The sequence below is a fragment of the Monodelphis domestica genome, chromosome 4 (genome assembly GCF_027887165.1).
Source record: "Monodelphis domestica isolate mMonDom1 chromosome 4, mMonDom1.pri, whole genome shotgun sequence".
NCBI lineage: Eukaryota > Metazoa > Chordata > Mammalia > Didelphimorphia > Didelphidae > Monodelphis > Monodelphis domestica.
The window spans coordinates 436,643,260-436,671,007 of record NC_077230.1 but is presented as its reverse complement, the minus strand read 5'-3'; the positions used below and the strand labels follow the sequence as shown (position 1 = coordinate 436,671,007).

Sequence of the window (27,748 nt, the reverse complement as noted above, 5' to 3'; positions counted from 1 at the left end):
CTACAGGCAATTAAAGGTTTTAATAGAATCAAATATAACTGAATACATTAACCTGATTAAATCAAGTGAATTAAATTAAAGAATTATTAATACTTAAAAATACTATTGAATGGAATGGAATAAAAACAAATAATAAAACCAAAGATAACCCAATTAAGCCAAACTAATTCTACACAATATTAATGAAGTATGCTAATTCAGTGCTTCATTATTTCAAACATCATCACACAACAATAATCATTGATATATATTTATTATTGGCACTATTGCCTTGCAACAATTACTACTGCTTGAATTGGGTTCTTATTTGCTCCTACTCTAGCTTGGTTGTTTTATACAATAAAATGGAAGGAAGTTGTGTCTCAAGTTTTTTTCCCAATGTTTTGGGATCCTTTCACTGTTTGAATTGCCCATTCAGAAATAGCCAAAACAGCCCCTTACAGTAACAGACTTGTACCACAGCAACTAAACTCTTCAGCAGTAGCAGCAAGAGCAGAAGCCTCACTCAGATAGGGCAAAAAGGCCCAGGGATTTTCCTAAATAGATTTAGATAGAAAGACTAGACTAGACTTTTTTTTGTTTTCTAAATTTAGAGTCAAAAGACTAGACACTATGGGAAATACTGCAACAAACCAGATGAAATAAGGAAAGATTCCTCCAGGTTCACCCCTGAACAAACTATTCAATTCTTGGGATGATCCTAATTTCCCAAAAGAACATGGTATGTCAAAGAAGGAAGCAAAGAGACTGTGTAAAGCATGAGTAGTAAATCCTTTAGCTGGCCAAGATCTGGTTCATGTGAAATAACTAAAAGTGGCAATTGGCTATAAGAATTCTAAAGGATATACCCATTGGCTATTATAGGTATATCATCTTCACAAGTGTAATAGAGAGGGGGTCTTAGAAAAGGGAAGGAATCACTGAACAGCTGTTGGGGGATTGAATTCTATGTGGCACTTCCTCTTTCTTTCACTGAGCTCGGTTGTTATCAATGGAGTCAGGCAGTCTAGACTAAGTCTGTTCTCCCACAGCCTCCTTCTGAATTGATAGATTAAAATTCCCCTCCTACTACACAAACTCTGAATCAATCTCTGGCATAGCTCTAATTTATTGGAGTGTAGGGTTGTTGAAAGAAGAGGAAAGTTCCTATTACTTCTTTCCTAATAGAACTCTTGAGGATTTGATCAGGGCTAAGCTCTGAGTTCCCCTAAGGGAAAGAGTATCCCAAAATTAGCTTCAGTAGATAACTGGGATCTTCATTCAATTCAAGCAAGAGGATTCTGAGATTTGTACTTCCTCCACCCAGATCCAGAGTCCCAGATAAGAAGATTTTTTTCTCTTTGGCTCCAACTGCTTTTGAACTTGGATGGAACTCTCTTCCTTCCCGCGCAGGTCTTATAAAGATTCCATTTGCTCTTCTGCTGAAGAATCTCTTCAAACTTCAGATTCCTCTTTGTTCTTGGTCATCCCCTTATTCACACAAGTCAACCAAACCCACCACCCCTGAAAGTAGTTTGGTTGACGAAAACCCCCGACACGATGCCATCATTGTCCTTGAGCCAAGAGGTATTACATCTTTAGATTCAGACTATTCTGGCTTGACTCCTTCAGCTCTTCCTTCTAAATCTAGTTACATCTAGCAAGAAAAACACCCTCTTGTCTTCCCATCCTGCCTGTGAGGAGGCTCCTCTTCTTAATCCAGGCCCCTCTGACCTCCCAGCCCACCTTTGGTATGGTCTCTTTTCCTCATACCCAGCAGATTGGCCAATATGACAGCAAAGGAAAATAATAAATGTTGGAGGGGATGTGGCAAAACTGGGACATTAAGACATCGCTGGTGGAGTTGTGAACTGATCCAATCATTCTGGAAGGTATTCAGAATTATGTGCAAAGAGCTTTAAAAGACTGCCTGCCCTTTGACTCAGCCATACCATTGCTGGGTCTGTTCCCCAAAGAGATAATAAGGAAATATGTCTGTGCAAAAATATAGCCACTCTCTTTAAAGTGGCAAAAAACTGAAAAATAAAGGCATGCCCTTGATTGGAGAATGGCTGAAAAAATTGTGGAATTGCGCGTCAACTATGGGAAGGGTGGTTGTAGGGGAGGGAGGGAAAGAATACGATTCTAAATTTTAAATTGACTAAATAAATAAAATTAAATAAAAAAAGAAAAATGAAAAAAGCATCTTGCCTCTTACTTATAAAGGAAGTTGTGTCTTGTCTCTTATTAGCTTGACAGCTCAACTGTAGGATGTCCCCTGACAGTCCTGCTTGATTGATATTTCAAGAGATGAGATGGATTTAGAGACCTCAACTTTTCCCTTATTACCTCATCACAGAGGTTGGATCTCTGCTCAGACCCAGAGATCAGCTGACTGCATCAGAGTCCTTAGACATAATGGTCTGAACAGTAGGGGTTCAGTCCCTTAGATCCCTTCCAAAATCTTTCTCATGTACTGTTTTTTGCTTGTTTTTTTAAAGATCTGTATGCAGCAAGAGGCTTTCCCCTGTGAATTAGATACATTAAACTTTAACCACAGTATAATGTGTTCAAACTTATTCAATCCAGGAAGAATACTGTCCTCTACTGATCATACTATTCTTTCCTCCATCCCACCCCCAAATGTAATCTTTTACTTTCCCCCCAAATATATGCAAACACAATACCCTACATCTAAAAATATTTTCTTTGAATCTCGATTTTTCTCATCCTTCCCACCCAAGGGTAAAAATTTTACAAGTGCAATCATATCAAATATTTTCCCATAGCAATGCTTTTGTGGAAGGCAACTCAAATAAAAAAAATAAATTAAGAAAGTGAAAAAAAATTTCTTCGGTCCAGATTCAGACTCCATCAGTTCCTTCTCTGGAAGTGAATGAAAAATTTTATTTTGAGTCTTTGAGGATTTTTTTGTATCATTATATTGCTAAGAATAATTAAGTTATACTCAGAGTTGTTCATTATACTGTTCAACATTGCTATCAGCGTGTTCAGTGTTTTCTTGATTCTGTTTACTTCACTCTGCATCAGTTCATGGAAGTCTTTCCTGGTTTCTCTGATCTCCTCTGGCTTCTCATGAATCATATCACAATAGTATTCCAGTACAATCACATAACACAATTTATTCAGCCATTTCCTAATTGATGGGTTTCTCTTTATTTTCCATTTCTTTACTACCACAAAAAGAGCTGCTTCTTGGTTTTTTTTTGTTCAGACAGCTCCTTTTTCCTTTTTGTTTTTTATTTCTTTGGGATATAAGCATAGTAATGATAATGTGGGTTAAAGGGTATGAAGACTTTTAGAGCTCTTTACACATACTTCCAAATTACTCTCTCTAAAATGGTTGAATCATTGAACATCCTAGTGCAAACAACAACATGGAAATAGGTTCTGATCAAGGACATAAGTAATACCCAATGAAACTGCATGTTGGCTATGGGAAGGGTGGGTGGAGGGGATGGAGGGAAATCAAGTGGTTATTATAACCAAAAAATAAACAAATAAATTAAATGGTTGAATCAGATCACAATTACCTCAACAGTTCATTAGTGTCTCAATTTTCCCACATTTCCCACAGATTTTCTCATTTCCCTTTTCTGTCATAATAGCCAACACGATAGGAGTGAGGTGCTACCTCAGAGCTGTTTTAATTTGTATTTCTCTAATTAATAATCAGAGAAAAACACATTCCCCTTGAGCACATTCATTAGACTTCTCTGCACCATGTAAGACATAATCTCTGGATGAAAGTCATCCCATAGGGAATCCATATATGGCAACCCAGAAGACATTTTCTTATATTTAGCAAGCTCTGAACTCCTTTTGAATGTATTTCCTCATTCATGAGTGCTAACTAAGATTTCTAATTAATAGGAATCCTTGGGAATGGGAATGAAGTCGTTATTTCTACATTACTTATACTCCTAAGATTTCTCTCCCATGTGAATTCTCTTCTGTTTGTGAGTGAGAAAATACCTCTACCCTCTTAGACATGGTGAGATTTTAATGTTAGTAATAACTTTCTGATAATCCTAATTATAGTTCTATTAGTATATAGTATAGTATATAGTATCTATTAGATAATTAGTAATAAGTCGTGATTTTAGAAGGGTTTTTCACTTATATTTTAGTAAAGCTTTTAAACTGTTTTAACTTAGGCCTTAAAGTTAGCCCCACCCTTTTGAGTTGATGTATCATGCACCTAACTTGTGCTCAGGTATGAGTCATCATTTGCTTTGACCTTAGTTTCATGTATAGACATGGTACTATCCATTTCCACCCATCCTTATCTGGAGAAGGCCCAGAGAACATCCTTGTCCCCCAATAATCATCAAATGACTCTTACATGGTGGTCAAAAGATCCACTTAGCTAATCTAACTATGGACAAATAAGGGTTGCTTCCTAGTTGAACTGGCCAATGAACAGTGTTGCTGGGTGTCCTCATCCTTTGAAGGGTATGACTAATCTTATACTTTTCTTTGTACTTTTAAGGAAAACGACTGTTTCTTGAGGTTATAAAAGGTCTCTCACATTGCTTGGGGTCTTCCAATATTAATGAGGAGCCCAGTTTTATTGGAGGTTTAGGCCCTCTCACAATACACCTAATTATCTAGCTTAGAGAATTTGACTTTTTTAAAATCTAAATTGATTATTCTTAAATAAGCTATGATTAACAACTAAAAGCTCAGGTTCATACATGACCATCATGAAGTTTTTCCCCAGTATGGATTTTTCTGCCATTTTGCAGGTGTGGAGGTATGTGTGAAAGCCTTTCCAAACTGACTATAGTCATAGTTTTTCTCCAGTGTGCATTCTCTGGTGTTTGGCAAGATAGCCCCTCACTGTAAAAGCCTTTTTCACATTGTTTAAATTCATAAGGTTTCTCCCCAGTGTGGATTCTCTGATATACATCAAGACCATCTCTCTGAGTAAAAGCCTTTCTACATTGTTTACATTCTCATGGTTTTGTTCCAGTGTGAATTCTCTGATGTTTACCAAGTTGTGAATTAAACGTGAAAGCCATTCCACATTTTTTACAATCATAGGGTTTCTCTCCAGTGTGGATTCTTTGATGTGCAGAAAGATTGCCCCTCTGCGTGAAAGCCTTTCCACACTGCTTACATTCATAAGGTTTCTCTCCAGTGTGGATTCTTTGATGTATAGCAAGTTGGGAGCTAAATGTGAATGATTTTTTACATTGTTTACATTCATATGGTTTCATTCCAGTGTCAATCCTCTGATGTGTTGCAAGTTGTGAGCTAAATGTGAACGACTTTCCACATTCTTTACAGTTATAAGGTTTTTCTCCAGTGTGGATTCTCTGATGTGCAGCAAGAGTATAGCTAGTTGTGAAAGACTTTCCACACTGTTTACATTTGTAAGGTTTCTTTCCAGTGTGCATTCTATGATGTTCAGTAAGACCAGAGCTCTGTGTGAAGGTCTTTCCACACTGTTTACATCCAAAAGGTTTCTCCCCAGTGTGGATTCTCTGATGAATACAAAGACTGTAGCTAGCTGTGAAAGCCTTTCCACACTGTTTACATACATAAGGTTTCTCTCCAGTGTGGATTCTTTGATGTACATCAAGACTGTTTTTCCATGTGAATGCCTTACCACACTGTTTACATTCATATGGTTTTGTTCCAGTGTGAATTCTCTGATGTTTAGCAAGTTGTGAGCTCAATGTGAAAGTCTTCCCACATTCTTTACAATCATAGGGTTTCTCTCCAGTGTGGATTCTTTGATGTTCAACAAGATTGCCCCTCTGTCTAAAAGCCTTTCCACACTGCTCACATTCATAAGGTTTCTCTCCAGTGTGGATTCTCTGATGTGCACCAAGACCATAGCTAGTTGTGAAAGCCTTTCCACACTGTATACATTCATAAGGTTTCTCACCAGTGTGGATTCTATGATGTTCAGTAAGAGCAGAGCTCTGTGTGAAGGTCTTTCCACACTGTTTACATTCATAAGGTTTCTCTCCAGTGTGGATTCTCTGATGTATAGAAAGACTGTAGCTAGCTGTGAAAGCCTTTCCACACTGTTTACATACATAAGGTTTCTCTCCAGTGTGGATTCTCTGATGTACATCAAGACCATTTCTCCATGAGAAGGCCTTACCACACTGTTTACATTCATATGGTTTTGTTCCAGAGTGAATTCTCTGATGTTTAGCAAGTTGTGAGTTCAATGTAAAAGACTTCCCACATTCTTTACAATCATAGGATTTCTCTCCACTGTGGATTCTTTGATGTTGAGCAAGATGATCCCTTTGGTTAAAAGCCTTTTCACATTCTTTACATTCACAATGTTTCTCTCCAGTATGGATCATATGATCTTGAGCATGTTCAGAATTCGGATAGAAGGCCTTCCCATCTTTACTACTCACAGTAAGCTTCTCTCCAGGATTACTTTTTGGATGTCTAATGAGGCTGGAACTCCAAGTGAAGGCCATTTCCTCTGGATAATCTTGATATATGGGTATTTCTGGAGGTTTCACATAGGATTGAAGGAGTTCTTCTTTTTCAGAGAAGTATTTGTATTCATTATTCTGATGATAATTCTTTCCAGAGGTCATTTTCTTATATTGATTTAGGATTGAATACTGTGTGAATTTCTTTGAAATTCCATAAAAGTCACTGTCACTATTTGGATTTTTATTTACTTTGATATTATATTCATAGCTTTCTCTCAAAATGAAATCATAGGGATCCTCATTTATAAATCCTTGCTTACCAGATCCTTTCACAACAAGGCTCGGCTTTGTAGTTATCTCCTTCACTTCAAAACAGATCTCTGCATCTGTAGAAAACAAATGATGATATAACAATGAAACAAACAGCAAGTTCTTTCCTCTGATGGCAGAAAGCAAATTGATTTTATTCTATTTTCCTAATTTAAAATGACACTTTTCAAACTGAAGGAAGCAGAAACAGTCTTTGAATACATCATTTGGATATATCTGAGAATGGTTCATTTTTAAAATATCTTCACATATTATAACACTGAAATCTCATGACACTCCTATGTCACAGAGAGGTCCAGCACTATAATCATAATTTACAACTTGGGCCATGAGCTCAGAATAGAGCCAACCTCCCTGCAGGTAGACTACAGTTCAAATCCTGTTATTAAGCTTGTTGTCTCCATAGTACTTGATAGTTTTTCCCTACTGTACTTTTATTGATTATACTTATAATTTTGTCAATTTCAGGTAATTTTCCCAATATTCCATTCTGATTATTTTAGAAGCATTGTCATATCTATGAATAGTACTACTTTCTGGGATCAGTCCTGATGTGTTCCAAGGACCTGCTTCTTGGTCTTACTGCCTCAAGTCTTTCTCCAGTCCACTCAATATTGCACACACGTGTCACATTCATCATCGTAAAGTACACTTCTGATCAAGGTACTCCTTTCTCATGAAACTCCCTTATCTCACTATCACTAGGATCAAATATAAGACTCTCTGGGTCTGGCTGTTAACTCCCTTCATTCTCTGCTCCTTTCCTACCTTTCAAGTCATTCCTCACCTTAGTCTTCTCCACACATGCAATGATCAGTGGTATAGGCCTCTTTTTGTCTCTTCACCAGGAAACATTATCCCCCTGACTCCCAGGGTTTTTTCTGGCTACCGCTCAGGCTGATAATGCCCATATGGCTTCCCTCAAGTCTCTCATTAAATCCCTCATCCCACACTAAGTCCTGTCCACTCCTCCTTAGCCCTAGGGCCTTCCCTGTCTGGATTAGCTCCAAAGTGTCCTGGATATGGTGGGGTTGCACATAACTATTTGCATATTGCCTTCCTCATTAGATAGGGATCACCTTGAGAGCAGGGCTTCTCCCTTGCCTTTTTTGTATTCCTGAGACTTACCACAGGAACTGGCACATAGTAGGAGCATCATAAATGCTTGTTGCCTTGGATAAAGCCAGCAAAGAATTCATATTGGAAAGCCTCAGGCTTTTTCTAGATGCTTTCAGCAGAATTCCATGCTCTGGTATTACGAACGAAGACTTCTTAGAGAGGATATTATATTTTTCACTGGAAAGGAACTGACAGGCCATGGAGCTTGACCCTCTCTTCTTTATTACAGACAAAAAAACTGAGGCTCAGAGATTTAATAACTTGCTCCAAATCCCACTGCTAAAATGTTTCTACAAACACATTCCAAGTCAGATCTGACTGCCCCAAGTCTAGCACTTCCTTCCCTGTAACACATAGAGGCCTCTTTGGATAGTAGCCTTTATGTACCTGCTTTATCTCACTCACCTGCACAGAAGCTGCTTGTGCCTTTTTGTTCTAACAACCATGGTGATTCCCCTTGCTGACAACTGGATATCAAATTTTCTCTGGGAACTGGCAGCCCTGAATATAAGAAATAAAGAAGAATTTAGAACAGAGAGAAATAGATAATTTAGTCCTTTTTAGGGAAAGGGGTCATGCAAGCAAGGACCATGGGATGGTTCCCAGGTAGGCTCAAAGATGATTTCTATGGTATTCACCTTTGGAGAGGGGCAGAGATCATTAAACCCATTTGGAATCAGAAAATTTCATCTTCATTTTCCTGTCATAGAAGGATGGGCACATTCCACAGCTGCTACTACCTAGAAATTAGAGGCAGCTGGCAGTGTAGGGGGAAGAGGTCTGATCTTAGAGTCAGAAAGACAAGTTCTAATCAGCCTCAGATACAGGGGAACTGGTTGGCCCTTAGGCAAGTCATTTTACCTCTGTATGCCTCAGTTCCTTCAACTGTGATATGATGATAATAATGCCAAACTCACAGGAATGTTGAGACCAAATGGTAAAAATTATAAAGTCTTTTACCTAGTTCAGGACATAAAGCAGATATATATAGGGATGCTCATTCCTTTCCATTCCTTTTCTATCATGTGGGCTGGAATATGAGGGAAGAATCATGATAATTGTGATAGCCTAGGGAGAATTAGGGACCATGAGCTTTCACTTTATATTTCTAAACAGGACTTATCTAAAGGCTAGATTCATGCCAAAGAAAGAGGGGCTGCCTTGACAGGTAGAAGTTCAATGTCTATCTGCAAGGAAAAGCTGCATGGGTATAAGAGTTTGCAGACTAGATTCCAGTTCAATTTGAAACTAAACTAAATGATGTCTGAGATTAGCTTCAAGACTGTGAATATGTAATACTCATTTGAGTTTTAACCTTAAGCTACCTAAAATAGAAAAGAGACAATTTCAAGAACAACAAAGCAATGTCTCAGTTTCCCATCACATAATTTGAAAATCTTTTTCATGAAAACCAGACATCAGAAGGATCCCGTGGAGAGATCAGCACATTTGCTTTTTTAATAACTGATAAAAGGCTCAAAATCCTACACATTAGGCCTGGAATGAAAACATTCCTTTGATGGCAGATTCAGAGTTACCAGAGGAAATGGTCTTTACCCACAGAGAGCAGATTCTGCACATTCTCCAGCATGACCTCCCTGTACAGCTTTTTCTGAGAAGGGTCCAACATGCACCACTCTTCCTGGGTGAAGTCCACTGTCACATCCTGGAACGTTACTGACTCCTAAATCAGCAAAAGTCATGAGATTTAGAGCTGAGACTTCAGAAATCATCAACCCTCATCAACACATAGGAGGAAACTGAAGCACACAAGGGATTTACCCCAAACTTTTAACCTTGAATAGCATCAGAGCTAGCACTGAAGAGTAGTCATTCAGAGCCTAATGGAATACTGAGAAAAGCATTTGTATCTGAAGTGAGAATCATGTTGGAATAGTAAAACCTGGAGAAGTGTCGTACTTTGAATTATTTCTCCTTATGGAATCAGGGAGATGGTATGTAAAGTATGAGATTCTATGGAGGAGAAAGAGAGATGATCTGAAATTCTTCCTCATCACAAATGTCACAATTGATCTGGTAAGAGAATTTTGTAAAGAGTCTGTGAGAAGTTGGCAAGTATGGTGTATTCTGGGTAAAAAACATTACTAATCATTAATAAGGAAAGAATAAAGAAAAAGGAATTTCCTACTTAATTTCCAAAAAGTTGAAATACTTTTATGTAGATTGTAAGAAACAATAGTCTTATGTAGAACTCAATGGAAAACCACAGTGAAGCAGGAAAGTATTTTATTAAGATGTTCTTGCAAGAGCAGGTCTCCAACAAGTAGGCACATACCTGGATTGGCACAGCAAGCTTTTATTCCACATACCTGGCCACAGAGTCCTCCCTCCTTTCTCCACTGGTAGTGGATGTGTACAACTTCCCAACACACCTATAATATGTTCTCCTCTAGTCATATTTACCCCTCCTGTGTCATGTCACATGTGCTTTAATAAGTTCACTCCACCTTGAGGAACATAATTTAATATTCATAGCTTTTCTGAGCATGCCTGTTATCCTCATTAGGAGCAGAGGGATTGGGTAGAGACTTTCCTGAAGGCCACAAATCACCATATTTCCTTTACTGAAAAAAGTCACATAATCTGTTTCCTACATGGGATCAGACTGTCTCCATCCAAGTGAAGAAGAGATATCCAGTGTCATGTCATATTGAGGATTTGAGGAAACACTGGGTTTGATGTGTCTTAGCCAAAATATTTTACATTTTATGTCTTTTCTGTGTGATTAATTTCATGTGAATGACATCCATTCATTTTTAATATTTAATTACATTGAAAGAAGAGTAATTATGATGGGAAAAGGAGAAATTTTTTAAATTAAAAATATATTTTATTAAATGAGGTTAGGGATGAGCTTATTCATAAGGAAGACACTGACAATATAATGATTGAAATTCTGGAGAGACTGAATTCCTTCATGTTAAATTAGTTAATTGACTGATCAAGACATTCTAATGTGTTAGAATTCTAATATCTATCTATCTATTGTAAACCTCAAAATTTCTTAGACTTATGAATGTTGGAAATTTCACCATTGGGAAATTTCATACTTGAAAAATTTCCTATTGATAGTGGGTCTTGGCTATTGGAATGTGAACCCCATTGGCACGGGAGGGTCATTCTCCTCCCTACTTAAGATTTCTTTAGGACAGAAACCTTTTGCTGAACAATGGAAAGGACTTTGACCTATGCTTAAGCATAGAACAGGAATTTCTTTGAGTCATGATTGATTTTAGAATTGATACAATGGAGATACTTGGAATCAATCTCTACCCTACTCAGGTTAACAGGATTTAGGAAGGGCTGTAGCAAAGGATCAAAGATTTAATTATTTGAAAATATGACCTTCAACAGACATGTGCAAAGCCAGAGACCTCTGGGAAGTCCTGGGTTAAGCTAGAGCCACCATTGGCACAGGGAAGAAATGGACAGTGATTGGTAGATGGGAGAACTGAGGGGAGGCAACTTGGATGGTTTCCTTAAGGAGAGGGGGGTCTGAAGACTCAGGGTGGAGGGTGGTGGTTGAGGAGTTTGTCTGAGTGGTTGGAGTGTGCTCTGAGAAGCTTGCTCTGAAGGAAGCTGAAGGTGGGGGCCTCTGAGACTGTTTCTCCATTTTTGGTCACGTGAGTAATAGGGACTGATCTCCTTTCTTTGCCCCAGCTATCTAAGGGCTTGGGCCTTTTGGCCCAGCCTAAACAGAAGGGGTATTTAAGCCCTATTCCCTTCTCTCCCTTTTCTCTCTATCTCTAATTCCTTTCTTCCTCCTATTGTAATTAAACTCCATAAAAGATTGACTGCTGACTTGAGTTTTCATTTAGGAATTACATAGCTGAATTCCTTGGCGACCTTCAATTAATATATATCAGTCTTTTAAAGTGATTTCCTTGTCACACTATCTATCTATCTATCTATCTATCTATCTATCTATCTATCTATCTATCTATCTATCTATCTATCTATCTCCTTCAGCTAACTACTCAGTCCTTTCCCTGTACATTCCAAGAGATCACTGATTCATAAATGGCCAATGAAGAGGGGACTTAGAGGCTTCAATTGCTCCCTCATTATTTCATTACAGGAGAAGCAGGGCTTTGTTCATACAAGAAAGATATCAGTTCAAACGTTATTCAGCCTTGTGGCTGGCCTAGCATTCTCTCAAAATGGTTCAAGGCTCATCGTGGCTTGCCAACCCTGCTCTTAGTTTTTTTATCTTAAAAAAAGAAAGCAGGTTCCAACGTATTTCCATGGCCTTGGGAGGGGACAGACTGAAAGATTGGGGTTTGGTACTTGCGTGGGGGGCTAAAGGGGAAATTATTCCACAAAAACATCATAATTCAGTATTAATTTTCAACAAGAATTCATTTATAAAAAACAAATGCTCTAAACATAGCCTAGGGACTCTAGAACCTCGGGAACCAAAGGTCAAAAGAATGAGTTAAGAGGCAGATTGAGGGATAACTGACAAGAGAGTGGCCAGATCTGGTAAAACTATGCTACCTGGAAGAGTTCATTTATGTTATCAAACTGATCCATGGAAAACAGATGGTACACACTTTTCCCCCATTTTTTCAATGATATACTCATAGCACCAACAACAAAATTTAAGTAAACAAATGAAAAACAAGTATGTACAAAATGGCAAACTTCACAATGTTTATAATTTGTTTCAAATACATAAATTTTACGTATTTGTTAACAAAAAAAAATTCTCTGCTTCTGACTTCTCATTGAATTTGTTTTACTTTGATACTTTTTTCTCTTTATTTTGTAGCTTTTTGTTTTTCCTTTTAAACATTATTTTATTAGTTCATTTTCAAACATTATTCATTGGAGACAAAGATCGTTTTCTTTTCCTCCCCGGCTCCCGCCACCCCTCCCATTGCTGACGCACGATTCAACTGGGTATCACATGTGTCCTTGATTCGAACCTATTTCCATGTTGTTGGTCTTTGCATTAGGGTGTTCATTTAGAGTCTCTCCTCAGTCATATCCCCTCAACCCCTGTAGTCAAGCAGTTGCTTTTCCTCGGTGGATCAGTTCACAACTCCACCAGCAATGCATTAATGTCCCAACATTGCCACATCCCCACCAACATTTATTACTTTCCTTTGCTGTCATGTTACCCAATCTGCTAGGTGTGAGGTGATACCTCAGAGTTCTTTTGATTTGCATCTCTGAATATCAGAGATTTAGAACACTTTTTCATGTGCTTATTAATAGTTTTGATTTCTTTGGCTGAAAACTGCCTATCCATGTCCCTTGCCCATTTGTCAATTGGAGAATGGCTTGATTTTTTGTACAATTGATTTACCTCTTTATAAATTTGAGTAATTAGACCTTTATCTGAGGTTTTGGTTATGAAGAAAGATTGTTTCCCAATTTGTTGCTTCCCTTCTCATTTTGGTTACATTGGTTTTGTTTGTACAAAACCTTTTTAATTTGATGTAATCAAAATTGTTTATTTTACATTTTGTGACTCTTTCTATGTCTTGCATGGTTTTAAAGTCTTTCCCTTCCCACAGGTCTGACATGTATACTATTCTGTGTTCGCCTAATTTACTTATAGTTTCCTTCTTTATATTCAGGTCATTCACCCATTTTGAGTTCATCTTGGTGTAGGGTGTGAGGTGTTGATCCAAACCTAATCTCTCCCACACTGTCTTCCAGTGTTCCAAAACACAAACGCAACAGGATCCAGCCTTCCCCACCCCCACCTACAGGGCCAGACCTGGGGCCAGCTCACGCTGAGATGAACGAGCAAGGGGCGCCTCTGAAGCAAGGAGAGGGCACTTCTGCACCCTTGGGAGTTTACTAGGACAGCAAGGGGATCCCCCTCCCCCAAAGGCAGCTAGGCAGAAAAACTCAAGACATGAGAGAGAGCAGACTTTAGGTGCCCAGAGCCAGTGCACCCGCCAGAGTGAGGGAGTGAGACAGGAATCCCTCTGGAAGGAACAGGGACCATTTTGAGGGTCCTTGGGAATTAACCAGGTCTGCTGGGGACCAACCCCCAAAAGTAACTAAACCAGAAAAACAGGCGGGTAAGAGAGAGCAGACACCGAGCACTCCCTGGAGGAAGGCACCGAGAAAAGCTGCAAAGGACTGAGGAAAACTGAGATCCTGCTCATTAACTCCATACATGAAAAAAAACTCTGCTCTGCAGACTCTGATTTCTGACTAAAGAGGGAAGTGAAAACATCCAGAGAAAAAGGCTAACTGTGCACAGGAGCCTCAAAATCCTAGCAAGAAATCAAAAAAGAAGACTGTCACCCTCGAAACTTTCTATGGAGGAAAAACCCAAGCTACAGAGGAAATACTAGACGAAAGCCAAACAAAGGAAAAACCAGGAAAAAAAATGAAAATTGTCCACAAGCCCTGGAAGAGTCTCAAATGGAGCTTATTGTCAGAAAGATGGAAGCCCTCTGGAAAGAGAGGTGGGGAAACGGTTCAAAAGGAAAATCAACAAATTATATTAGAGAACCAAAAAATTACAATTGAATGCCAAAAGATCAAAGCAGAAAATCAAGCCTTAAGGACCAGAATTGAGCAACTGGAAACCAATGATCTTGCAAAACAGTAAGAATTAATAAAGCAAAGTCAAAAAGTTAAGGAATTAGAAGAAAACATAAAATATCTCACTGACAAGGTGACACACATGGAACACAATGGAAGGAGAGACAATCTGAGAATCATTGGTCTACCAGAAAAGCTAGAAATTAACAGTAATCTTGATATCATAATCCAAGAAAACTGCCAGAGATTCTAGAGCAAGGGGGAAATTCAGGCATTGAAAGAGTTCACAGGACACCCTCTACACTAAACCCCCAAAAGACAACTCCCAGGAATATAATTGCCAAATTCCAAAGCTTTCAAGCTAAAGAAAAGATCTTACAAGACAGAAAAAGACAATTTAGATATAAAGGAATGCCAATCAGGGTCACACAAGACCTTGAAATTTCCACACTGAACAACCAAAAGGCATGGAACATGATATTCAGAAAGGCAAGAGAGTTGGGTCTTCAACCAAGAATCAGCTATTCATCCAAACTGATTTTGTAGCTTTTAAAGAAATTTTATCATACAATGGATTATATTATTCTCTTTTCATCTATTTCCCTTATTTCCTTAATATTTTCAATATCTGTCATTTCTAATAACATAGTATAATCTATTACATTAAAATAATCTAATCTATTCAAACATTTCTTCCAATCACTGCATTTGTTTTATTTCTAATTCATTTGCAATTACTAACAAAGCTTCCACTAATATTTTAATACAGCTTTTCACACAGCTTCCTGTCCTCTTAATAATGCCTAATCCTAGTAATTGGATACTTAGGTAAATGACCATGAATGGTTTTACAGCATTTAATGTATATTTCCATCTTGTTTTCTAAAACACAATTCACAGTTCCTCTAGCAATGTAATATTAGGCCTATTTCTCCATGCTTCTATCAGCATTTAATTTCATCAAATTACCCACTCTGGTTCCTTTAACATACATTACCAGGACCAGAATTAGCTAGATTGGTCCTTAGGCAGACATAATCTGTTGCTAGGACCATAATCTTTCCAAAACCAAGTCTTTCTAGATTCAGCATTCCCAGTGGAACTTTTCCAGTGCCATAACCACTCAAGAATCCAATGTTAACTCCACAGTATGGTGAATGTTAAATTCAGATTTTTGCATTTATGATCCCACCAGAAACTACGTTTGGATTATGTATTTGCTAAGGCTCAGACCTACTGCTATCCTCATGTAAGTATATTTATGTTTTAAACATATGATTTGTCTTCTATTTGTAATCTATATTTCACTTTAAGCTGTATTCCTTTGTATTATAAAATTTCTGAACAATAAAACAACATGTACTTTCCCTTTCATTTTGTAGATTCATAAGAATTTACAAAATTTTCCTTTTCCATAGGATCTCCTGAATTATATCAGGATAATGGGCATGGAGGTCAAGAGGAGAGACTATCCCTATGCCATTCCTAGAGTTTTAAGACACATGGCCATCACTGATTAATCGGGTCACAGTCTTGGTAGAAGAATAGATGACAGTGTACCTGTCTATCTGGAAACTGAACTGGCTTATTTAGGCAGCGGCTACCAAGGACCTGGAAAATTCATGCAACATAGTGTGAGTCTTGAAATTTCTCAGACTTGTGAATGTTAAAAATATTCCCCATTTGGGAATTCTCCATTGGAACAATTCCCTACTGGGACCATTCCCCATTTGGAAAGTGAGAACTCTACTTGGATCAGAAATGGGAAGACCTCTACTCCACCCTTACTTAAGACTGCTTTAGGGGAGAAAACTCCTTGCTGAACAATGAAAAGTACTTAAACCCATACTTAAGCCATGCCTATTTTTAGAAAGAGGTGCTAAGTACCTATAAAGGTCAGGCAACTTGTGAACTTACAAGAAGCAAAGAGGTGAAAACTTACTCAGAGCTTTCCCGATGTGAATTACTCAGAAGTTTTAGTCTACCCAGAAAAGGTGAGAGCAAGATGTGAATTAAGAAGGTGATAACAAATTGTGAATTAAGAATGGTCAGTCCTTTGGAAAACGTCTACTGTGATTGGTAGATGTAAGGACTTAGGGGAGGTGACATAGGAGAAATCACCCTTTAAATAGGAGCTCAGATAGGAGCTCAAGGGACACAGTCTGAAACATTCAGATTGAGGATTGAGCTGGTAAAAGCAGCTGAGATGATGCTGGCCTGGTGTCACTAGAATCCTTGCTTCCCAGATCTTGTGGTGAGTGATTAAAGGCTGACTGATCTCTCTATTAAGACTCAGGTCTAGGCCATGTTGGTTTAAGGCCCTTCATACTTATTCCTTTCTTACTCTTTCTCTCTTTCTTTAATTCCTCATTGTATTATTAATGAAAGTCTCTATAAAACCCAGTTGACTTGGGTATATTCATAATTGGTAATATTTCCCTGATGACCACCTTATATTTGATTTAAAACAAGACACTGTAGTGAAAACATATTTTCCATGGTCACAATTTATTCACCCACTCTTATATCTACTACAATTTAAGTCTTCCACTATTTTAACTCACTACAGTTTACAACCTCAACCATTTTAATTACTACAGTTTATGGCATCAACGCTTTTAAATTCCAAAATAGTGTATGTGGGAAAAGGCAGTGCTGATCTTAGAGTTCACACTGATAATAAGCAGTGATGTAGCTCATAGAGACTTTGTGAAGTACAAATTTTAAAATCACTCCACCCTTCTCAGACCAAACTTTAGAAGATTTGATTTAGCTATTTCCCGATTTATAACAATGGAGATACTTGGTCTAACAGAATCACGTCTTGGGAACACTACATTGTTCCACCCTACTTAGTTTAACAAGGTCTGGAATTTCTGCACCCATACTCAACAAGCAGTGATGTAGCCCATAGAGGCTTTGTAAACAGAGATGTCACTGGTAGCTTGGTGGGAGCAATTTTAGCCAAGCTGAGGGGTCTGAAGCCACATAAGAAGGTTCTGAAAACGACTTTGGAGACAGCCAATAGGAATAGAGAGTAAAGTTCAGCCCATGCCCTTAGCTATGTGCGGCTCTGAAGAACTCCAGGACCTTTACCAACAAATCCCCAAATGGGGTCACAAAGAGTCAGACACAACTGAAATGACTAAATGAAAACAAACACACAAGACAAATCACTACATACATAACATGTGATCTCTAGATGTGAGGGACCCAAATGTTTTTCATCTACCCTACATGTGGGTCATTTTTTTGAGTGGATACAAAAACTGTCATGGACCTGTCCAGCTCTTGTGCTGCTGCCTCAGTCTGGCTGAGTGTCAACCTTAGAACCAAACAAGCAACAATAACTTTTTTTCTGTGGTAACCCTTGACCCAAGGACAATGACAATTCTCCCAACATAAATAAATGCCTTATTTACTGAGAGAGATAGTGGCAAACAGCAGATGCCACATAGCCATCCCTGACCCCCTTTCCAAGTTTCTGACCGTTCCTCCCCTCCACTGTCTCTCTCACTCAGGGACACTGGCCTCCTGGATGATCCATGACCAGGACTCTCCATCTCCTCACTCTGTCCCTTTCCAATGATGGTCTCTTATACTGGAGTATCTTCCCTCCTTCAATCTCTTACGTCCTTCCCTCTCAGAAGGCTCCCATCTATACTGCATTTGGCTTTTCTAGACATAGGTGCTCACATGGTTTCTTCCCATAACATAGTGCAATTTTATGTCCTTCTTTTGCATCCCCAGGAGGTTAGCACAGTGCTTGGCACAGAGCAGCCACTTGCTCAATGCATACTGACTACACCTTAGAAATGGTAAAAGGAAGGGATTTAGGAAGAAAATTTCTGCTCTGATGACATTACCGCAAAGGATACCTCAAGATATCTAACAAGATAGACAATCCCTAGTTGACTTCCGGGTAAACATGGCTGTAATCTAGACGTGAATCACTTCCTCTCCCCGGCACCGAAGGAAATAGACTACCTCAAAAGAGCATAAAAATCACATTTGGAAGAACGGAGGGACTCTCCAGTACCCCAGAGAAACGAAGGTACATGGCGTTTGAACATTTCCACCCTATAAGAAGGAGGCAATGCTTGCACAAAAACGTGAACTGAGCAGCCCTTCCCCCCCACCTCCCCCACCAAACCAGAGTAAAGTATCAGAGCGCTCACTGGGACAGCGAGGAAGTGAGGAACATCTCTGTCTGGGGGGGGGGGGCACACCAGGGTCCTTGGGATCTAAAGACTGTGAGGAAACGACCTCTCAGGGTGGTTTCACGGGAGAATCCTGCACTGAACACAGTGGAGGTTGCGCTGAGCAAAGGGGCGACCACACAGAGCACAGGGGAGGTTGCGCTGAACACAGGAGAGGCAAAGCTGAGCAAAGGGGAGGCCGCACCCTGAACACGGGGGTGGTTGTGCTGAGCACAGGGGCAGTTGTGCTGAGCACTGGAGCTTGGGCTCTAAGAAAGCTCGGAGCCTGGGAAGAACTAGTCTGAGGCAACTTAAATTCATGGAAAACCCGCCCATATCACTCAGACCCCAGATCAAAAAGGAAAGGGGAATAAAACCACCAAAGGAATGGCTCACACGGCCCAAAATCAAGCCTCCAAGAAGAAAGAGGGGAAAAAAGTGACTATTGAAAACTTTTATGATGGGAGCACCCAAGGAAAAGAGAAAGAGGATGAAATCCAAACAAAATCAAAACAAGCCTCCCAAAATGAAAATTATCCACAAGCTCTGGAAGAACTCAAATTGGAGCTTATCCAAATGATGGAAACCTTCTGGAAAGAAAAATGGGAGAAAGAGATCAGCAGTCTGACAGACAAGACTTCACAATTGGAGAAAGAGCTGGAAGCATCTAATAGAAGGGCAGACAAAGCTGAAAAGCAAAACCAGTCCCTAACGACCAGAATTAAGCAACTGGAAGACAGTGAGCATGCAAAACAGCAAGAAGTAATAAAGCAAAGCCAAAAAAATTAATGAATTAGAAGAAAACATAAAATATCTCACTGAAAAGGTCACAGACCTTGAAAACAGAGGAAGAAGAGACAACGTGAGAATTATTGGTCTGCCCAAAAAAACAGAGATAAATAAAAACCTCGATGCTATACTACAGGAGATTATAGAAGAAAATTGCCCACATGTTCTGGAGCAAGGGGGCAAAATAGAAATAGAAAGGGTTCATAGAACACCCTCTATACTAAATCCCCAGAAGACAACCCCCAGGAATGTAATCACCAAATTCAAGAGCTTCCAAGAAAAGGAGAAAACCCTACAAGAAGCCAAGAACAGGAGCTTCAGATATAGGAGGGCTCCCATAAGGATCACCCATGACTTAGCGGCTAACACACTAAGAGACCACAAAGCATGGCACATGATATTTAGAAAGGCAAGAGAGCTCGGTCTCCAACCAAGAATCAACTACCCAGCAAAACTGACTATATACTTCCAGGGGAAAGTATGGGCATTCAACAAAACAGAAGATTTCCAAGCATTTGCTAAGAAAAGACCAGAACTTAGTGGAAAATTTGATATCCAATCACAGAAAGCAAGAGAAACATGAAAAGGTAAATATAAAAGGGAAAAGGAGATAAATTTTATCTTTTTCTTTAAGTCAAACTCTCTTCTATAAGGACTACATTTACATCAAATTATATATATTAATATGTGGGGAGAATCTATTGTCTAACTTCCAAAAATTGTATGCATCATAAGAGTAGTTATTAGAAAAATCATGCATAGGGAAAGATTGGGGCATCAAGAAGATTTGGTGAGAGGGGGAGCAAAGAAAGAAAAAGAGATGGGGGGGATCATCGACAATACTAAGATTCACTTCAAGAAATGGAGGGGGGGACTAAATAAAATAATCTTTCCCATACAAAGATACACATGGAAAGCGGAGGGGAAGAACTCTCATATGAGAAGTAGAGGAAGAGAGCGTGAAGTGGCATTACTTAAACCTTACTCTCAGTGAAATCAACTCTGAGAGGGAAGAACATCTAGATCCAGTGGGATCCTGAATTCTATCTTATCCAACAGGGTAAGAAAGAAAGGGAAATTAAGGAGGGGGAGAGGGGAGGGAATATAAAAAGGGAGGAAAGGAGAGGGGGGAGGGGAAGGGAGCATAAAAAGGGTGGGGCTAGAAAGGGAAGCATATCAAGGAAGGGAACTAGGGGGACTGACCTAAAGTAAATCACTGGTTCAAAAGGATATAGCTAAAGAAGAAAGGTCAGAACTACAGGAAGATATCAAAATGCCAGGGAATGCACAAGTGACAATCATAATTTTAAACATGAATGGGACGAACTCACCCATAAAACGTAGACAAATAGCAGATTGGATTAGAACCCAACCATACCACATACTGTCTTCAAGAAACACATGAGGTGGGTTGATACTCACAAGGTTAGAATTAAAGGATGGAATAAGACCTTTTGGGCCTCAACTGATAGAAAGGTGGCAGGAGTTGCAATCATGATATCTGACAAAGCCAAAACACAATTTGACCTGATCAAAATGGATAGGGAATGTAAATATGTTCTGTTTTTAAAAGGAGTATAGACAATGAGGAAATGTCACTAATCAACATGTATGCACCAAATGGTATAGCATCCAAATTTCTAATGGAGAAACTAGGAGAACTGAAGGAGGAAATAGACAGTAAAACCATATTAGTGGGAGATTTGAACCAACCACTATCAAATTTAGATAAATCAAACCAAAAAAAAAATAAGAAAGAGGTAAAAGAGGTGAATGAAATCTTAGAAAAATTAGAGTTAATAGAAATATGGAGAAAAATAAATAGGGACAAAAAGGAATACACATCTTCTCAGCACCACATGGCACACTCACAAAAATAGATCATACACTAGGTCACAGAAACATGGCACTCAAATGCAGAAAAGCAGAAATAATAAATGCAACCTTTTCAGATCATAAAGCAATAAAAATAAGTAAGGGGTACATAGAGAGCCAAATCAAAAATTAATTGGAAATTAAATAATATGATACTCCAAAATCGGTTAGAGAAGAAATCATAGAAACAATAATTTCGTTGAGGAAAATGACAATGGTGAGACATCCTTTCAAACCTTATGGGATGGAGCCAAAGCAGTACTTAGAGGAAAATTCATATCCATGAATGCATATATTAACAAATTAGGGAGGGCAGAGATCAAGGAATTGGAAATGCAAATCAAAAAACTTGAGAACAAACAAATTAAAAACCCCCAGAAGAAAACCAAACTAGAGATCCTAAAAATTAAGGGAGAAATTAATAAAATCGAAAGTGACAGAACTATTGCACTAATAAACAAGACTAGAAGCTGGTACTTTGAAAAAACAGACAAAAGAGACAAAGTACTGGTCAATCTAACTAAAAAAAGGAAAGAAGAAAGGAAAATTAATAGCATCAAGGATGAAAAGGGGGACCCCACCTCCAATGAAGAGGAAATTAAGGCAATCATTAAAAAATACTTTGCCCAACTATATGGCAATAAATATACCAACCCAGGTGATATGGATGAATTTTTACAAAAATTTAAATTGCCTAGAAATAGATTTCTTAAATAATCCCATATCAGAAAAAGAAATCCAACAGGCCATCAAACAACTTCCTAAGAAAAAATCCCCAGGGCCTGATGGATTCACCAGTGAATTCTATCAAACATTCAAAGAACAGCAAACCCCAATACTATACAAACTATTTGACATAATAAGCAAAGAGGGAGTTCTACCAAATTCTTTTCATGACACAACCATGGTAATGATTCCAAAGCCAGGCAGGCCAAAAACAGAAAAAGAAAACTATAGACCAATCTCCTTAATGAATATAGATGCACAAATATGAAATAGGATACTAGCAAAAAGACTCCAGAAAGTGATCAGAAGGGTCATTCACCATGATCAAGTAGGATTTATACCAGAGATGCAGGGCTGGTTCAATATTAGGAAAACCATCCACATAATTGACCACATCAATAAGCAAGCCAACAAAAATCACATGATTATTTCAATAGACGCAGAAAAAGCCTTTGATAAAATACAACACCCATTCCTATTAAGAACACTAGAAAGCATAGGAATAGAAGGGTCGTTCCTAAAAATAATAAACAGTATATATCTAAAACCATCAACTAATATCACCTGCAATGGGGATGAACTAGATGCATTCCCAATAAGATCAGGAGTGAAGAGGATGCCCATTATCACCTCTATTATTTGACATTGTCTTAGAAACACTAGCAGTAGCAATTAGAGAAAAAAAAATTGAAGGCATTAAAACAGGCAAGGAGGAGACCAAGTTATCACTCTTTGCGGATGACATGATCGTCTACTTAAAGAATCCTAGAGATTCAACCAAAAAGCTAATTGAAATAATCAACAACTTTAGCAAAGTTGCAGGATACAAAATAAACCCACATAAGTCATCAGCATTTCTATATATTTCCAACACAGCTCAGCAGCAAGAACTAGAAAGAAAAAGTCCATTCAAATTCACCTTTGACAAAATAAAATTCATAGGAATCTTTCTCCCGAGACAAACACAGGAACTATATGAACACAACTACAAAACACTCTCCACACAACTAAAACTAGACTTGAACAATTGGAAAAACACTAACTGCTCAGGGGTAGGACGAGCCAATATAATAAAAATGACCATCGTACCCAAACTCATTTATCTATTTAGTGCCATACCCATTGAACTTCCAAAATTTTTTTTTACTGATTTAGAAAAAACCACAACTAAGTTCATTTGGAATAACAAAAGATCAAGGATATCCAGGGAAATAATGAAAAAAAAATACAAAGAAAGGGAGCCTTGCAGTCCCAGATCTCAGACTATATTATAAAGCAGCGGTCATCAAAACAGTTTGGTACTGGCTAAGAGACAGAAAGTAGGATCAGTGGAATAGACTCGGGGTAAGTGACCTCAGCAGGACAGTATACGACAAACCCAAAGAACCCAGCTTCTGGGACAAAAATCCACTATTTCATAAAAACTGCTGGGAAAATTAGAGGACAGTGTGGGAAAGATTAGGTTTAGATCAACATCTCACACCCTACACCAAGATTAATTCAAAATGGGTGAATGACTTGAATATAAAGAAGGAAACTATAAGAAAATTAGGCGAACATAGAATAGTATACATATCAGACCTATGGAAGGGAAAGATTTTAGAACCGAGCAAGACTTAGAAAGAGTCAAAAAATGCAAAATAAATAATTTGGAATACATCAAACTAAAAAGCTTTGGTACAAACACAACCAATGTAACTAAAATCAGAAGGGAAGCAACAAATTGGGAAACAATCTGCATAAAAACCTCTGACAAAGGTTTAATTACTCAAATTTACAAAGAGCTAAGTCAATTGTACAAAAAATCAAGCCATTCTCCAATTGATAAATGGGCAAGGGACATGAATAGGCAGTTTTCAGATAAAGAAATCAAAGCTATAAATAAGCACATGAAAAAGTGTTCTACATCTCTTATAATCAGAGAGATGCAAATGAAAACAACTCTGAGGTATCACCTCACACCTAGCAGATTGGCTAACATGACAGCTATGGAAAGTAATGAATGCTGGAAGGGATGCGGCAAAGTAGAGACACTAATTCATTGCTGGTGGAGTTGTGAGTTGATCTAACCATTCTGGAGGGCAATTTGGAACTATGCCCAAAGGGCGATAAAAGAATGTCTGCCCTTTGAACCAGCCATAGCACTGCTGGGTTTGTACCCCAAAGAGATAATAAGGAAAAAGACTTGTACAAGAATATTCATAGCTGCACTCTTTGTGGTGACCAAAAATTGGAAAATGAGGGGATGCCCTTCAATTGGAGAATGGCTGAACAAATTGTGGTGTATGTTGGTGATGGAATACTATTGTGCTCAAAGGAATAATAAAGTGGAGGAATTCCATGGAGTCTGGAACAACCTCCAGGAAGTGATGCAGAGCAAAAGGAGCCGAACCAGGAAATCATTATACACAGAGACTGATACACTGTGGTATAATCAAAGGTAATGGACCTCCCCATTAGGGTCAATACAATGTCCCTGAACAATCTACAGGGATATAAAAAACACTATCCACAAGCAGAGGATAAACTGTGGGAGTAAAAACACCGAGGAAAAGCAACTGCTTGACTACAGGGGTTGAGGGGATATTACTGAGGAGAGACTCTAAATGAACACTCTAATGCAAATACCAACAACACGGAAATGGGTTCGAATCAAGAACACATGTGATACCCAGTGGAATCGTGCGTCGGCTATGGGAGAGGTTGAGGGTTGGGGGGAGAAAATGATCTTTGTTTCCAATGATTAACGTTTGGAAATGACCAAAAAATGTTTTTTAAAAAATAGAGATTCCTTAATTCTCCTGGATTCCACCTGGGGAGAAGCTGGTCAGGTCTGGATATGGACTGCACTCACCTGAGATGGGGGTCTCTGGGTCTCAGGCATCATTCCCTCTGGTTCGAAGGTCTCTCCTAGGGCTAGACTTTGGTGCTCTTCAGGGAGGAGGATACTCAAGGTGGAGAAACTTTCTCTTTGAATACCTATAGGGAATTATAGAAGGTGAGGTTTCAGAGGGGATCAAAAGGCCCTCCCCCTGTCCTCTAGGGAGACCCTACTCAGTCTGAGGGGAATAGGGAGGGACAGGCTTAGAAATAAAGTTGGACAGTACAGGAAAACGTTCCATCTTCACTAATTTCATCTTTGGCCTCATTCACCTCCCCTATCCTCCTACAAAGACCCAAGAGGCAGAAGGGGCTTGGGATAGCTGATAGGATAAAACCAGGGAGAACTTCAATGACCCCTGACTCAGATCTCCTTCTAATACTATGGTTGGGATATGAAGGCTGGGCAAAAGTAACCCAGGGGTAAAGGTGGGGTTGAAACTCACTTTTGGGAAGTGATGAGGAGCCTAGATATATAGGTAGGACTGGGAGCAAGTCCAGAAGGCAGCTCTGCTCCTAGCATAACTGGCAGATGCTGGTCAAGAGGTCATATGGGGAAGATGAGGCCCAAAGAAAAGGGAAGGGGGCAGGGAGGGGTACTATCTCAGTCCTAGAGACTACCTGAACATGCAGAACTAACTTCCAGAAGCAAAAGACAATTTAAACTTTAAGAGAAGAAACAATCACATCTAGGGGCAGAAGACCCTCCAGATCATATCTACCTCTCCTTCTTAAATCTTGCCCTCAAACTCCACCCCAACGCTAGAACTGCACTTGGGCCACACACACCAGTCCAAACCTTGTTGCTATCTCCCTTACCCAATCTATCCACCACCTTTTCCCCTTTCTCCTTTACCAAGCTCTCCAGTGTACATTTTCTTGTGTTCTATAAGATTAGAGACATCTGTGAAAGCCTTTCCACAATGTTTATAGACAAAATGTTTCTCTTCAGTATGGATTCTCTGATCTTCAGCAAGATTGTCTTTCTCTTTCAAAACCTTTCCACATTGTTTAAATTCATGAGGTCCCTTTTTATTGTGGATTTCTTTATGTTTAGTAAGAATAGAGCTCTTGGTGAAAGTCTTTCCACACAGATTACATTCATAAGGTTTCTCACCAGTGTGGATTCTCTGATGTCCAGCAAGCTTAGAGTTCTGTGGGAAGGTCTTCCCTCCTTTATTACCTATAGAATGCATTTCTTCAGGATAACTTTTTAAATTTCTAATGAGGTCTGAACTTCGCCTGGAGGCCATTTCTCTTAGATTGTCCTGATACTTGTGCATTTGAGGAGATTTCCAAAGGGACTGGGGAAGCTCTACCAATTCAGGAAAGCATTTGTTATATTCACTATCCTGAGGACAGTTACTGCCTGAGGTCACTTTCTTACAGGGATTTACAATTGAATGTTGTCTGAATCTCTTTCCAGCTTCATCAAATTCACAATCACTTTGGATTTTTTTCTCCCTTGTTATCAGTCACAGATTTTTCTTAAATTGAAGTCAAAGGAAAAATCCCTCCTGAATTCATCCCCTTCCACAGAGGCTCAGCGTGGTGGTCATCTCCTCACTTCAAACGTGCTGTCTGCATCTGCACAAGATAAATAAGGGTTTATACACAGAAAGACGCACACAGAGAAATGGAAGTTCCTTTCTCTGTGGCAGATAATAACCGGATTTTCATTCTATTTTCCCTCCCATTCAGGATTAAAAATTTTCTAACTTCAGCAGGCAGAATCAGTCTTCGGATACACTATTTGGTCACATCCATGGTTTGGTGGATTCAGAGATACCTGCACCTACAATCACATTGGAATTTCACCCCACTTGTGACACAGGGAGGTTCAGCATCGTCATCACACTTTTCACTGGGCCCATAAGCTCAGAAGAGAGGAGTGCCCTGGCCAACTTCCCTGTAGCTAGACTAGGACTGAATCCTTGTCACTGAGCATGTTCTGTCCACAGCACTAGACAGTCTTTCCCTCACGCACTAACTTTCCACCACATGCTTCTTGTTGATTACACGCATCATTCTGTCAATGTCAGCTAACCTTCCTGATGTACCCGGTCACATGGTCATTCTTGGACAATTTCATACTCTAAGCTCCAAATAGGTTTGCTCTTTTTTAACTGTTATGCAATAGTCTCCCATGTTATAGCCACATTTTCCTCTTTTCCAGTAGGATCTAAAGATCTGCCATTTGTTACACATATTCTAAATATTCGGATTATTCCATTATCAATCATAGGTTATATCTTATATTATATTCTGCATCCTTCTCTCAGGAAATGAATGTAGTTTACTAACTGATTCTCTGCCTGCTACTTCTCCTGTCCACATGGCCCCAGAGCAGCCCCCTCGCCCATCCCCCAGCTGCCTCTTGGCTGAGAGGCGTGGGTGCGGTGACGGTTGGGGAGGAGCATTCGCTCCTCTGGGGAGGACTAAGCTCCGCCCCGGCTTCCGGTCCTAACCAAGAGGCCTGGCCTGACACGGGCACTTCCGTGTTTGTCCCTTTTTTTTCTTCTTTTAAACATTATTTTATTTGGTCATTTTCAAACATTAGTGATTAGAAACGAAGATCATTTTCTTTTTCTCTCGCCCCACCCCCAATAGCGATGCGTGATTCATCTGGGTATCACGTGTGTCCTCGGTCTGTTTGTCCCTTTTCAAGGGATGGACAGACAGACACTCACTCACAGACCCGTGCTGGCACGCACACTCCCCGCTGCGCCCACGCACGACTACCCACCCCGCGCCTTCATTCTCCCACTCACGCAGCTGCGGACCCCGGCTCCCTCCAGTCAGCTTCTGCCGGGATCAAGACAAGCCCAGAATGCCCCTGGGCTGCCATAGGAGGAGGGGCCGAGGTGTGCGTAACGTCATGACAAG

The 27,748-nt window shown here is 39.3% G+C and overlaps 1 protein-coding gene across 6 annotated transcripts; it reads right to left on the bottom strand.

The window, feature by feature from the left end:
* On the bottom strand, nucleotides 1–27,748 carry LOC130453979 (zinc finger protein 345-like). Of its 6 annotated transcripts, none has more exons than XM_056796464.1 (6): nucleotides 27,634–27,748; nucleotides 25,719–26,449; nucleotides 24,837–24,961; nucleotides 9,420–9,546; nucleotides 8,268–8,363; nucleotides 1–6,799 (listed from the first exon to the last, which is right to left on the bottom strand). In XM_056796464.1, the coding sequence occupies exons 2-6, from the start codon at nucleotides 26,143–26,145 to the stop codon at nucleotides 4,959–4,961; spliced, it is 2,616 nt and encodes an 871-aa protein (XP_056652442.1). In that variant the 5' UTR covers nucleotides 26,146–26,449; nucleotides 27,634–27,748; the 3' UTR covers nucleotides 1–4,958. The 6 variants fall into 6 exon arrangements, with proteins under 6 accessions (XP_056652442.1, XP_056652444.1, XP_056652447.1 ...); XM_056796466.1 differs by having other exon boundaries at nucleotides 25,980–26,449; XM_056796469.1 differs by having other exon boundaries at nucleotides 26,250–26,449.